Source organism: Rhinolophus hipposideros, assembly GCF_964194185.1.
Source record: "Rhinolophus hipposideros genome assembly, chromosome: 20".
Classification (NCBI taxonomy): Eukaryota; Metazoa; Chordata; class Mammalia; order Chiroptera; family Rhinolophidae; genus Rhinolophus; species Rhinolophus hipposideros.
In genome coordinates, this window is record NC_138066.1 from 24,549,425 (window position 1) to 24,565,195 (window position 15,771).

The following is a 15,771-nucleotide window of genomic DNA, read 5'->3' on the forward strand; positions in this document are numbered from 1 at the left end:
TTCAGATGTTTAAGGGTTCTTAATTTAGGGTCTGTAGATCCTTAGAGAGCGATGGATGGAGTTTCAGGAAATCTCTGGAATCTGCAAAATTGCAGTGCTTGGATTCTGGAAAGAGGGTCCAATATTTTCAACTTCTCAAAGGATTGTGATCACCCAGAAAAGATTAAGGACTACTAGTCTCTCTATATTTTCATACTATTTCTAGTACCTGGTTCAATTGTAATTATTTAGCACCTTCTATTTACAAGACATTGTGCTAGGAGCTGGAAATAAAAATATTTTAGAGATCGAGTACTTCATAGTTTCCAAGCCTTTGACAGAGGGATAATCTCTAAAAATAGGTCTACTTTCAACATGAAAAATCAGCAAAAGAAAAAAAGAGTATGTTAGTTGCAGTGTTTCTCAAATGTTTTTCTGCCTGGTCCCCACTAACACATTTTACATTGTGCCTCGAAACACAGATGCAGTTATACACACATTTAAATATGGAAACAAACGTTTTGTGAAATAATAACACATATTGTTATGTATTCTATTTCACTTGACATTTCTGATCACTACACACATTGATTTCACAACTATACAACATTTTCATTTTTAAGCTGGTATTTATTAAGGACATATATTGAACACTTGCTAGGCACACTTGCTATATCTATTACGTAATTTAATTCTGTATTTCCATTTTACAGTTGTGGAAATTGAGACTGAGATTAAGCAATTTAATCTCCCTGGTTGGTCCTTTCACAGAAAGAGTATGAAGAGAATTCAAACACTGTTTTGGGGGATGAGTGAGAAGATGGAAATGAACTGATTTTTATGATCTCTTCCAACTCTAATTTTTTATGACCCTGAAATGATTAAACATTGCAGATCCATCTTGATCTACAGAGAATAATGTCCAGCCTGAATGAGGTAGCTAGAGTATAATGGTGATGAGGGCTGACACTTATCTTTCTTCAGTTCCCCTTTTTCTTCTCTTCCAATTCTTATCTCAGTAAATATCACCACCAACACCAGAGTTTCTCAAGTCGGAAACCTGGAAGCCACCCTAAACTCCAACCATTCCCCTTCATATCCATTTAGTCAGTAAGTTTTTCAAATCTACATTGTAGTGTTTGTCAATGGAATCATTTTGACAGTCATCCAGAATTCAGACTCATAAGCTTTTGAGTTTTAGAACTGTGTCCTCCAAGACCGATTACTTAACTATACTAAAATCGATTTATAACGACTTTTCAGCTCAGATGTTTAATTAGGCAGATTCAGGAATTCCCCCGAATGGTAAATAGTGCTACAAGTTAGCCCATTTAGTTGCCAATAAATCACAAAACCTTTAATTATCAAAGGAGTATCTTACATAATTACAGTGTACCCTTTCCTGATTATAAAATGTTTGAGGAAATAACACTTTTTGAAGACCAATGTAGCACTGAGGCTAATTACCATTTCTATTCACAAAAAAGATGTAATTAATTCTGTGATGACTTTTTATCACATTTTAACATCTCTGAAATTGTGATGTCTTAAAATCAAGTGTGTTAAATTATACTTAGCATTTTTTCTTAGTGTTGCATAAAATAATGTCTTACAATTACTGGTGTCTTAAATTTGACGAAACATAATGTGTAGTTCCTATACTTTTAAGTCAAGACTCCTTCGTGGATGAAGTAAACATTCGCCTCTGACTGGCTTACTTTGATTTACTCTTTTCTACTTTATTTTTCAGTCTGCCTGGGGAAAGGGAGGAGAAAGAAAAGGAGAAACAAAAAGGAAAAAAAATACCCACTGTTTCAGGAATACTAGGTGCTTTTACATAGCTTATTGCTGAGTAAATGAACTTCAAGAAATTAGAAGATTGTGGTAAAGGAGGACCAATGTTCTTTGGAAACAAAATCAGTTTCAAAAGTAAAAGGATCCCAGGAGACACCTAACTTGTTTTCTCAACATGGAACTCATTCTCCATAGTGTGCCTCTTTTATAAGATTTCTTCCATTGTTTCAGCCTGTCAAGATCTTTTGGACACTCTTTTACACTGGCTATCTGCTTTGGCTATACAGATCATTTATCTTCATTGATTTTATAAAATGTTGAGTAGAATAAGATCCCGCCAACGTTCTATAATAGCATTAGAGACACCTCACCAGGTTGACATAGCTCCACTAATCAAGCCTTTTTGGGTATGATTGTTATGCCAATTATGAATCATCCCAAAGGTCAATAAAGGCAGAAATGAATATATTTGATAGTCAATAAACAAGACCAACAGTCTTTTATGACTGTTTACAAGGAAGAGTTTGTGGTTTGTACATTTGATTTAGCTATTGAAGAAAAAAAAATTCCTTCTGAGTAAGCCACTCAATAGCATTTTTCAGGGCTCCATTTTTTTTTCTTTTTTTTAGTTTCAGGTGTAGAAAACAATATAATAGACATTTCACCCCTCACAAAGTGATAACCTCTTTCCCCCAATCCATTTCCCCTCTGACATCGTATGTATCTATTACAATTCCATTGACTATTCCCTATGCTGTACTCCATATCCCGTGATTATATATATATTATAATTGACATACAAAATTATTCACCTTCAGGTGTACAGTGCAGTGGTCAGGCACAGGGCTTCGTTTTCAATACTGAAAACTACAAATAGTAAAGAAAGGTTGTATGTAGTTGTGTAAGTGAATACCTGCCCCCCGCCTCACCCCAAAAGCTTGATTTGCATAGTTATTTTTAGTCATACATGATAGTAAAAAAAATGTTTAAAAATTAGAGGTAATATAAACTGTGAGACAGAAAATAATTTTAAGATAGAAGTTCCAACAACATACACATCCTTTTAAAGAATTATTTTAAAAGTTCTGCTGGCAGAACCTATTTTAAAATGACCACAATTATGGAGTCTGTCCTTAAGTTTGTACAAAAATATTTAAAATGGTTGTTTATACAAAATGGACAGATCTATTTTTGATGGATTGTTCATATCTGAACAACACTTCTTAAGTTTCAAAAACATTTATGTGATCCAAAAATAGGACAGAGCTATGCTTTAAATATTTGAAGGTAGCTTGTTTAGACTAGAAAACTGGTATCAAACTGATCAGCCTAGGAGGAATTAGTATGTATGTGCATATACAATTTTCCTATACATTATACGTTGTTATATGATTAAAATCTATTTTTAAAGCAAAATACTTCAGATGGAGAAGTTAAAAGTTCATCAATTAGTTTTTAGGTTTAGGTTGCCCCTCTCCATTTGTAAATGATACAAACGTAATATTGCTATTAATTTTTACACAAATTTAAGATGGAAATATTTTCAACAGAATGAGACACCACAATGAAGGCTTCATGAATAATTTATTCCATTTGAAGTTTTGTTTTTTTTTTGTTTGTTTTTTTAAAAAGTATAAACCTTTTCATTTCCTCAATCACAATTTGTACAACTCAGTGTTATGGCATTCGGCAGCAATAGTGTTTGTTCCTTATTCTTTTTTCTGTCACGTTAAAAAAAAAAAAGCAATTGGACCATGTTAAGTGTCACTGCTAAACAACTTTAAAATGCCCCTTCATAAAGTGACCAAGCTATTTTGAGAGTTGATGCTGACACATGTCCAGTAATGACGTTACAATTTATAGTTTAAATTCAGTAACTTTAAGGTCCACAAATCCAGTTTACTTTGAAAACTAAAGCTATTTAGTTAAAACTTCATGAATACATCAACCTGAGGAGTATTTTAGGTCCAAAATCCAGTTTTTTAATTAATACTCCACAAAAAAGAAAACTATATATATATATATAAATTTAAAACCACAGTTCTGGGCCCATTAAAACACCAAGAAAAACCAAAAGGTTAATAGTTCCAGCTGATTTTGGAGGGAATGGGCAGGGGGCCAAAAAAAATCACGTCAGAAACATTTTTCCTTAATTTAGACAAACTAAAATCTCAAGAGGAAACCCAGACCAAAACATCACTCATGCACATTAAGTGTATTAATAGACGGATATGCAATGCCATAGTGGATGAATAGCAAATTATATGATGCAACAGCATTTAAAAACTTCCTTTTAATGTATTCAATTTGAACATTTTAAATAATGCAACATAGTATTTTGATATTACAGTATTAACATAGTGCTTGATTAAAGATCTGCAAATCTTTGTAGTAACACATTAAGTTAAAAAATTACCTCAGAAGGTAAATATGAAGACGAAAGGAGAATATTTTAATACAGTAATCTGTGCCATACTGACAATTGAGTATGAATACAGCTGAGGATAGTTGACTAAGTAGTAAGAGCTTAATTTTAGTGGTTTAAGAAAAGTTTAGAAAGATTTAAAAATTACAGCTACTTTAAAATTTAAGGATTACATATAAGTACACTTGGTGGCCTTCTGGCCAAACAATAAGGTGTACAGAAATTTATTCATACAGTGTTAATTCACAGTCCTGATAACTGAATGGCTTGCATAAGAAAGGTATGGCTAGATGTTTCTCACTGGCTGGAAGCAGACATTATATAAGTAATCTTTTTAAATGCCAAAATACTGAACTTCCACCCTGCTTTGTAATGGATAACTGCACAAAAAAAAAAGATATTAATTAGCACTGTAATAAAGAAGTCAAGGTGTTGGTGATCAACTGCTTTAAAGTATATTATTTTACTTACCTATTTAAACAAAACTACCCATACTTGTCTGTGACAGTACATTAGTAAGTCAGATCTATTCATCCTGCATAAAAGGTTTTTTTTTTCTGAAATCAGTCTCTTGACCTTTTCTAATGGCTATTTATAATAGTAACTTTCTATTTGAGTGTGAACTTACACATGAAAGGAAGAAAAAAATCTTATCAGTAAATCCTATATATTTGGGAACTACTCCCTGATTCCCAGATAAAAAGGAATACTGGTTTCCTTCCTTATGGCTCCATATAAAAGAAACTGTCAGGGAATCATTTTTTAAAAATCTATTTTCAAACTGAGGTGTGGTTACTAAAGGCTAGTGATTTTAAACAATTGAGAATATAGCTTTTATTTTTAAAAGTCACTAATGCACTAAGTATATAAAAAAGGATATCCTTTTTATAGAAATTCCAAATCAGCATCTTTTCCTTCAAATCTCAGACAAGTTTTATTAAAGTACAGAACAAAACATGCCAACATAATCTGTAGTGTGTTAGCATAATTTAAAAATGAATGCAGAGATGTGATCTTTAAATTTTAATTTCAAAATATGCTGACCACTGGGATTGCATTATCATTTTGAAGAAATAATTGAAAATCTTCGTCACCAATTGTGTTTTCTTTATAGAAAAAAACAAGACTTGTTAATGGTTTAATACACACAATTTGAAGAAGTTATATTGTTCTTAAGACAGTGATATTTAAGTTAAGCATATAGTAATTACAAAACAAGTTTCAGTAAAAACAAAACATACTGAATTATTGTTTTGTAAAACAACTGATTTTGTAGACAATTAGTGAACTTACAAATTTGGAATTTGGTAGACTGCTTCCAAGAAAGATAGGTAGACTTGGCGACTGTGAATTCAAGTCAGCAGCACAGGTAAGAGGCTAACTTGGACTCTCTTGTGAGCAGCACTGTAGAAAGAATTTTCCGAGGGGGGTAAAGCCTGCATAAAAGCAGGTATCTTGGCATGTGCAAACAAGAAGGGGGAAACTGTACGAAAGAAAGGGGTGAATTAAAGTCCCTAAAATTCAAGTCCCTTCTTTAGGGAGGTGAGAACCTCCTTGGCATATGCCCTGCCTTAATCTGAGCTGTGTTATATAGAATAGTACAGACTCTGGTGTTTGGGACTGTCATCTCCAAACCAAGAAAATTAAATAAATAAAAAAGGCAAAAGGAAACGGGTTAAGTTTAGAAAATGGTTCTTTAACTAGTGGAATAGAGTCTGAATACCAGAATTCACTGAGAATCTATTTACACCACAGTTTGATTGCACACACACACCCATACATATGCATACTCGCACACACATTCCCAATCTTTAATTTAAAAAAAAAGTCAAACAATCAAGAGTGACTGCTCTTAAAATAATTTGTAAAATGCCTAGAGCTGGGCTAAATTTCAACCTTATAGCAGATCCTGAAGATAATTTTCATAATTAATAATATTCCCACGCCTAGATGTGCCACTGTTAAAACTGAAAAAAATTTAAGCATGTTAACTTTAAACACCAAAATTAGTTTAAGCATTCAGTAGCAAACGTTTTTCTTGTAAAACTAAGTTTCTTTCACTGGAAATGGCCTGAAATATTAGTCATAGCCCTAAACCATAGTACAAAATATAACTGAAGATTCTCATTTTATTCTAAGTTAAACCACCTAACAATATCACTTGTATATTGCCATCATGTTATTCTGTAAAGGTGTGATATATAAAATGCTGTAAGACCCGGTACCTTTTCAATTTATAAACACAGTGAACTTCATTACTGTACATGTACTCTGCAACTACAGCTTAGCTGTAAATCCTCCACACACAATGGTATGGACATTATTCCCCCTCTATCCCATTAAACTGTACATCGAGACAATACAAATTTACTGTCCCACCCCCCCTTACAAAAAAATAATACTCTAAAAGCAACCCTACTGCAACTTTTTAATTAAGACGATTACATATATTTTAGACCAATTGCTTTAAAGCAAGAAGGCAGTATAAACCTTCTAGGAAAATTTTTATAAAAGAGGTTAAGAAATATAAGACAATTTATACATTTAAAAACTTACAATAAATAAGAGATGCAGGCATTTTGAATACTAGATACTATAATCCAATACAAGAACATCTTGATGTTCTGAAGCCATTATGTTGAAATTCATTGTTCCTCATTTCCTCCCCATGCTTTTAATATTCATTTAATATGACTGGGTACTATGGCTCATTACTTTTCACAAATACTGTGACTGGAAAAAAAAAGGTTAATTTTGCTACGAAAATGTTATAATACGTTTTGTATGATCAGTCACCATCCTAAAGAGCTAAGTATATTCAATGAAAAATAGCAGGGTTATAGCCCCTCCCCCCAAGTCAAAACAATATTTGTTGAAGTAATAAGAATTAGACCCCATCACAAATGACTTTCACTGAGAAGTAACTGTAACTTAATCTTGCAGCGAAATGTCTTTTTTCCTTGTTCTTTTCTTGCACAGTTCCATCAAATGAAGATCACAGCATATTCATGATAAAGTTATATAACTGATTCAGCACCACAAAATGAATTGGGAGACATGAGCGTCTGTCCTGGATTGCAGGGTCACAGGTTAGCCAGGAGAGTGCATTGTACTGTTCCAAAACAAACCTGAAAAGCAAATAAACTATATAAGTCATGTATTTCTTTACACTGTAGATTCTGGAAGCAGTTTCCAATTATGGAATCTAAGATTCAAAGTCACTTAAAAAAAAACATGGAAGGTATGGAATAGAGAGTCCTTGGGGAGATTAAAGATAACTAATTTTTAAAAATTACTCTCAGAAGTAGATTATGTGTTAGAAAGAACTCATTCTGAATGATGTAATTCATCCAGAGACCCAAGGGTACTATAAACTATCGCTAAAATGAGAAAAATATGTAAGGATCAATACTATATTTATTCACAGTTGCAATGGAGAACCCTTAATGGTAAAAAGAGCTGTACCTGAGGACATCTGAAGTCTGATTTGAGTCAAGTGGGTGGGAGTGTTTACTGTGAAGCAGCTCGTCAGATTGCACTGAAGGCACGTGGAGGTGCAAAGAGGCCTAAAAAATAACAGGGAATCAGTCAGTCAGCCAAATAAAAAAAATGTGTTGGTTTTACTGTATTCTCCCCAGGTCTCTGCCTTGCTGAAATACAGTTTAGACTTATGTCAGGGATGGGAGCCACTATAAAGATGCTTTGTTGTTCTTGTTTAACTCATTACAGAAGTAATTTTTAAGTGTGTAATACATTGAGGCTTACTTCCTTTTCTTCAGCTTTATTGTTTTTGAGACCACATGATGATCCTGAAAAAAAGAACTTCTAATTATTTTCTAAGTGTAACCTGCCTAGATGTGTAAAATAAATGTTCAAGGAAGCACTAAGCTGATAAACCTCAGTACAGTCTGTTTCTAGGTTACACAGAATTTAAGACTAAGCAGAGATACCTAAGTGTAGCACTGAAAAAAGTAAAAAGAGTACACATGCAAATATTTTACTGATAAAGCTATAAATATTTCCTCCCTTGGTTAAAATAACTTATTTATTTGAAAACTATAGGAAGATACAGTTGGAACAGTCAGGGAAGGGCAAGTAGATACCTTAAAAACCCAAGAGATTTATTTCAATCTTGAAAACCAAAATCCGATTTTTAGAAACTACTCTTAGCAATCAGGTGGTCCTCCAGGGTTTCACAGTGAACAATCAAAAACATCACACAGCTGTTGAGGGGCCCTAGGCCGTTTGGAATAAAAGCCCAGTGCATTTTAAAGTAAGCCATGCATGGAAATGAATCTCTAATATTAGTCAAACTCAGCGTTCATTTTCTGTTCTCATGGTGCTGTGCTACATAAAGCTATAAATCTTAAATCTACTTTTTGGTGAAATTGTGAGCACTCTAAGTAGTACAGTGTACAGATGCCTTCTTTTGCCCAATTTCATGGACGCTTAGGGACAACTAGCACACCCACTTAGATATGGCAATAAAAAGTGAAAGAAATGAATGTGGTACTTTACTTTTCAACTTATAAAAGTGAATCGTTTTGTTTATAAGTCAATGTAATAAGTCAATGTATATAATAGTTTTTAAAAGCCTTGAGAAGATGGTGGTATTGACTGTAGAAACTCCATAGATTTCATTCTGTATACTGTAAAAGGTACTATTTTAATTTAGGTGCTCTCTCCTCTACAAATGTTAATATATGCATAAACTCTTCAGTCATATATTCAGGAATATAACCAAAGATATATATGTTTCAACTGCACATAAACTCTTGATTTATGAGTTATAAGCAAAAATTTAACATGGCAGATCCCTACAAATTAAATGAACATAATTAATACCAGTGTTCTAATTTCTATGATAAAAAGACTTTTTAATCATCTAAGTAACAACCTATTATTTTTCTAACCAAAGAGAAATATACAAGGTAGTTTTACTGCCTATGGTATAGAAATGGGATGTATGAAAACAAAAGGTGAACCAAATTGTGGTTAAGTTATACCTTACCTGGTAATTCACACCAGAAATCGTAATCTTGTTACATTGTATCTGAGAATGAATGCCCACTTTACTCTATCCTCTCTGCAAATAAACACTGAGTAGAAAAGAATCTGGAGAGTCCCTTGGACTTTTTATAAAGTGGTGTTTCCTTAAAATATGTTCCGTGAAATACTAAGGTCACGAATTATTAATAGGTATTACACAACCCTTTCCTTGTGTATTAGAGTAAGTTTAAGAAATGGTAGGTAAACAATGTTATTTGCTGCTGTTTCTAGAGCATTTAATGTGCATACACATATTGTAACAACAAAAGGGGGCAGAAAGCATGTGTAGCACAGCACTTCCCAAAGGACCAAAGAACCCTTTGTTTTATAGAAATCCAAGGGCTACTGTTCTGCAGAAACCCCTTTGGCAATATGTTGTTGTAATGAGATCTGTATAGATCACTGCACGTATATTGGAATGGGGAGAAAAGTCATATGATGAAAACTAATTACTAACCTTGCTGACACTCCCTAAATGTATTATCTCATTAACAGTCAATTCAGATCAACAGCTGTTGTATTCTTTATGAATGTGCTAAAAAAGTTCACTACTTAATCTCAAATGTTATTGACTTAACAGTATGTGTGCCAAGGGTATCAAGATTTAATAGCAACAGGCTTAAAAGACAGCAACAAGCCTGTTGAAATAATATGAGCAAGGGTCCCAGAGTTTGACTTAAGATTAAAAGTTCAAACTTAGTATGAATTTAAAACTTAGAGCTGTTTCATAATTAGATAATTTTTGTAATCTTGTGTAGAAAGTCATTTGTGGCAATGTATTTAAGACCTTAGACAAAAGCTACAAAATTTCAAAAAGCAATTGGTTCATGTACACATTAAAATCTAACCTCAAGAAATTAAAGCATACTACCCAACGTTTACCCTACAAAAAGCCAGTTAAGTAGTTAATGTAATGTGACTTATGGAGTAAAACAGTCAACTTCTGGTGGGTATGTGTAATTGTGAATCAGGTCTGAATTTGTTCTTTTGGAATAGTAGTACTGTGTTTCCCCCCCCAAAAAGACCGGGTCTTATATTAATTTGTGCTCCACTAGGACTTATTTTCAGGAGACGTCTTATTTTCTCATGTACAACAATCTACATTCATTCAAATTCAGTCACGTCACCTTCTTCTGGAACATCGTCATAACGTATTAAAATGTGTCTGTCTGGCACAGATCTTAACTGAGGTTTATTTTCAGGGTTGGTCTTATTTTCGGGAAAACATGGTAGCAGCAGCATTAACTAACTCTGGATAGGGCTTTTACATCTCATTTTACCATTTCATGATTTATCTTAATCTTATTATATCACTTACTAATGAATTTGTGTTGATAAAGTAAGTTACTATGGGTCTGAGAATCTCATTACTTAATACCACTCCATAGTTTTAACACAGTAATTTGCACAAAGCTGGAAAGCTTTTTTGAGAAGGTAGTAAATGGATCTAAATATCAAGTTTTCTCACAAAGATTAATGAATCCTTCAATCCCCCAAGTAATGCAGACTAATAAGAGTGCAGTATGATGTAATTCAAAGAATAACATTATAACCATTAAAAGATCCAGGTTTTACCAATTTATAAGACTTTGGACCAGTTTTTCTGCACTTTAATATGCTCACCTAGAAAATGAAATGTTTAAAGGTAATAAAAGGTTTCTCCCAGTTCTAAACTTCCATATGTGCAGCTGAAATTATATGAGCAAAGGTCCCAGAATTAGATTTAAGATTAAAAGATCAAACTTAGTATGAATTTAAAACTTAGAGTTGTTTCATAATTAGATAATTTTTGTAATCTTGTGTAGAAAGTCATATGTGGCAATGTATTTAAGACCTTAGACAAAAGTTACAAGATTTCAAAAAGCAACTTATACACTTCTCAGGACTTCAACCATCAATTAGCATTACTTAGGAACTGGCACAGAAATGGTAATACCTTAAGAAAAAGGGGACACTGATATTGTGCTTGAGGACATGCTGACCAGAACCAGTCAGGTAACGGACCCGCTTTGGCAGTTGATACAAAGTAACCAAGGGCCAATGGTTGCTGAAGAATATTAGTTACTTCATCATGAGATTCTGTTGAAAGTAGCCGATCAGTACCCTGACCCTTAAAAAGACAAAATTAAGTGTGTTAGTTCATTTGACACACCTAGGCACTAGGTAAAAATACAGAATGGTTTATAGCTATCAGTCTCATAACCGTTATCACTTCAATTTTTAAAAATACTGAAGGATATTAAAAAGTTAATTGCTATGTTACATAGTAAGAATATAATAATTAGTAATAACATTAAAAATTAGTTTTTAACAGTTGCATGAGGAAATGAATATGCCAACTGTTATTTAATAAGTTTGTGTTATTATGCCAAGCCCATATTCAGAGTGTGTGTGTGTGTGTGTGTGTGTGTGTGTGTGTGTGAGAGAGTGAGAGAGAGAGAGAGAGAGAGAGAGAGAGAGAGAGAGAGAGAGAGAGAGAGAGAGAGAGAAAGAAAATCTTTGTAGCTGATTGAAAAATACAAAATGTTCAATGAAATTCCTACCTTATTTCCTAAAATTCCCTTAACTAATTCCTGACCACCAGAGACACCCAACCAGAAGGTGGATTAAAATTTAGCTTTGTTCATCTAGCACTATCTACAAAATGCAAATAATGTCTGGGAAAGCATATGGCAACATGAAGGGACAACTATTAAGTGATGCTCATATCTTTGGATTAGTCAATGTATTTATTGGTATTTATTTTAAGGAAATAGATAAAAAGAAGGAAAATGATATACATGTTCATTGCAACATTATAACAGAAAAAGATAAAATACTTAAATGTCCAACATTTTGGGGATGATATAACAAATTATGATAAAACACCAATGCAATGTTAAAAAGCTGATTATACTTATTGAAAACTACAGTATAAGAACATGTGAAGGAAGGTAATTTGTTAAAAGTAAAAATGGTTTATTAAAGTGGTGAGATTATTGGTGCTTTTCCTTATATATTTTTTCAATAATCTCATTTCTTTTCAGTTAAAAAAAGGATGCAAGATTGGACAATGATCCTTATTTTCAAAAGGCAGGTCCTAAATATATATCTACTATAATAATCAAATAACCACTACATATAATTTCACTCAAATAAAGATGTTATTCAAATGAAAACCAATTAGTTTGAGAAGGAAAAAACAGCATTCTTCCATAACTAAACATAAACAGGGGCATGGTGGTCAGTGTTTTTTCTGTTCTTATGAGAAAATTTGTATTTCTATTATGCTCTGTAACATCCCTGATATGAATTGTAGCCTTTAAAGCAATACACTGATTCTCAAACATCTGATCCTATACCCGAGTAGAAGCGATGGTGAAATGGCAGGAAAAACACATAAAAAAAAGATTAATGCAGTTTTCTAAGAAATATAAGGTCAAGGAAAACAGAGCCACAGAGATCCTGTTAATAATGTACAATTCGAAGTACTTATGTCCATAAGGCAAAAGTGCCTGAGTATACTGTTAACCTCACTATTTGCTAATTTCCAAGGAAAAAATGTGCTTTATTTTATGTAGCAACTCACTACTAAGTTAATGAATGACATTTAGACAAACCGAACTTTTATAACAGGTTGGTTACCTTGCCAGCATCACCTCCATGGGGGTAATGAGATCCTGGAGAATGCACAGGAGACCCCGTTGGAGATGCAGGAAGAATATTAATGATATCAGGGTCAAGATCATCTCCTGTGTCTAACAAATCAAAGATACCCATTCCATCTGCTCCATCTATGTAGCAGAAAGAAAAAAAATACTCCATTTTTCATATCTCATGGTTATTTATAGGAGAGAATTAAAATTACTTTAATCAACATCTACTGAATGTTTACCATGTGGAAAGTATTGTGCTAGGAGCCATATAAACAATTATACATAAACATGCATGTGGTAGTCTAAATAATGGCCCCCCTCCCAAAGATGTTCACGGCCTGGTCCCAGGAATCTGTGAATATGTTACCATAAAAAACTTCGCAGATGTGATCAAACTAAGGATCTTAAGGGGGTACATTATTGTGGATTATCTGGGTGGTCCAATGTGATCACAGGGGTCCTAATAAGAGGGAGGCAGTAGGGTCAGAGTCAGTGAAGAAGCTGCGACAACACTATACTGCTGGTGTTGAAGATGGAAGTAGGGACCATGAGGAAGAAATGTAAATGGTCTCTAAAATTAGCAAAGGCCAGGAAACAGATTGTCCCGTACAGTTTCCAGAAAGAACCAACTCTGCCTTCAGCCCAGCAAGACTGACTCTGGACTTCTGACCTCCAGAACTGTAAGATAGTGTGTGTTGTTTAAAGCCACTAAGCATGTGGTAATCTGCTACTGCAGCAATAGGAAACTAATACAAAGCAAACACAGTATGCTGGAAATGAAAATGTATTTAAAATGAGATTAGTCACAATTAATACACTTAGTTTTTATTATTTAACAAAACATTCAAGTTACTATATAACACACTAAAGAAGAAAATAATTGGACGGCCGGATGGCTCAGCTGGTTAGAGCGCGAGCTCTTAACAACAAGGTTGCAGAGACTGGACTTGGAGCTGAGCTGCGCCCTCCACAACTAGATTGAAGGACAATGACCGGGAGCTGATGGGCCCTGGAAAAACACACTGTTCCCCAATATTCCCCAATAAACTTAAAAAAAAAAAAAAGAATTAACACCCATGTTTGTGATTTTAGGATGTGCCATTTTCTAAGGTAACTCAGAGCAACAGTAGAATATCATTTACTTTCTCTTCACTAAAAGGCAATCTGTAAGTTCATTCAGAAAAGGTACATCTCTACTCTGGCAGTTAATATAAATTATTATATTACTTTCGCAAATCAAGATAGAAAGGAATATAAAATGAGCTGCAAAGTCCATGTATAGGTAACTGAACACCACAGGCAAAAACACGTACAAACATTTTATGATCAATGTTGTCTTTTAAAATAAGTAAATATTAACAAGATAATTCATAGTACCAGTTCTGGTATCAATAAGGTAGAAGAATGGTTATATTATTTATCTATTGCTGCTTTAACAAATTATCACATACTTGTTGATTTAAAACAACACATTTATTCTTTTATAGTTCTGGGGTCCAGAAGTCCAAAATCAGTTTTGTTGGGATGAAATCAAAGTGCTGGTCAGTAGGCCAAAATCAAGCAGGGCTACACTGGAGGCTCCAGGGGATAATCTGTTTCCTTGTCTTTTCCAGCATCTAGAACTGATTCTTTGCATTCCTTGGCTCACGGCCCCTTCCTCCATTTTCAAAGTCAGCAGAATGGCACTGTTTCTCTGACTCTCCTTCTGTTTCCATCTGCTGGCCACCCCCTCTTGTGCACCAATTTCCCTCTCACAAGGATACCTGTGATGGCATTTAGGGCCCACTTACATAATGCAGGATAATCTCTCTAGCTCCAGATCCTTAATCACATTCACAGTCTGATTTTGCCATACAAGGCAACATTCACAGGTTTCAGGGACACTCACAAGACATGGATATGTTTTGGGAGCATTAATCAGACTACAATCAGCCATAATGACCCAGCCTTATTTTATATTTGCAAACCTTTAAAAAATAATTCACCTACCATTGTTGGGATTGAAAGCTAAGTCCAAATTTTCAGTGGTGTAAGTAGCTGAAGCTACTTGCACAGAAGCAGAAGTAGGGAACACAAGTATATGAGTACATGATGTATCCTGTGGGGTATTTAACTGAGAAGTCTGCATGTTTAGAGTGGTGCTTCTTCCAAATACAGAACCAGTTGACACAGAATCTGGAAAAAAAATGAAACTCATTTTTTATTTGAATAAACAAAGAGCCAATTTTACATACTACTTAGAAACTTAAGTGCGTGAAGAATTAAATCTGATATAAACTAAAGATAGCTAACCTGGCATAATAACAAAAGACCCCTGGGGTTCCATTGCTACCAAACAAGCACTGAGAATGCTGGGAGAGTCTGCAGCAGATATACCACACATTCTACACATGTCTTTCAGCCTTTTACTTAGAGACTGCAAGTTTCGACGACTCAGCAAACAGCTCCAATCTGTGGGTATCAACAATAAACAAAATATATTTATATATATTCAAAATAACAGCATTGTTAACACCCTATAGAACCAAAGTTAAAACATAATGGTTTTAAAATTAGTGTATTCCTCAAGCAGGAGTCATCATCAAGCCAAAAATATCTCACTGGTGATGTCATTCAACATGCTTTATCCCCCTAACTTTAATGTACAACAGTATCAATTATTATCCGCTATACAGAGGATGAGTTGAATAATAAGCAGAAAGGGAGGGAAAAACATGAAAGATGACAATAGTAGTAGTGATAACATTGACATTAAAGATGTAGCATTGTAAAATACACTTTAATAATTTGAACTAAGCCACTTGTGCCCTAGACATCTGTGGTTCCTCTTTAAAAACAAAAAACAACAACAAAAACAGTATTTACAACCATTGCATTTTGTTCAATACA

General features: G+C 33.9%; 1 protein-coding gene across 1 annotated transcript in view; it reads right to left on the reverse strand.

The window, feature by feature from the left end:
* Positions 1 to 3,338: 3,338 nt before the first annotated feature.
* The window catches only part of MED13 (mediator complex subunit 13), a 93,852-nt gene continuing 81,419 nt past the window's right edge, over positions 3,339 to 15,771 (reverse strand). The window contains exons 25-30 of the mRNA XM_081029865.1: positions 15,175 to 15,333; positions 14,872 to 15,057; positions 12,872 to 13,020; positions 11,184 to 11,357; positions 7,664 to 7,764; positions 3,339 to 7,326 (exon numbers count right to left, since the gene is read on the reverse strand). Of these exons, the coding sequence (XP_080885991.1) occupies positions 7,194 to 7,326; positions 7,664 to 7,764; positions 11,184 to 11,357; positions 12,872 to 13,020; positions 14,872 to 15,057; positions 15,175 to 15,333 (902 nt within the window). The 3' untranslated portion in view covers positions 3,339 to 7,193. The remainder of the gene's footprint in view (positions 7,327 to 7,663; positions 7,765 to 11,183; positions 11,358 to 12,871; positions 13,021 to 14,871; positions 15,058 to 15,174; positions 15,334 to 15,771) is intronic.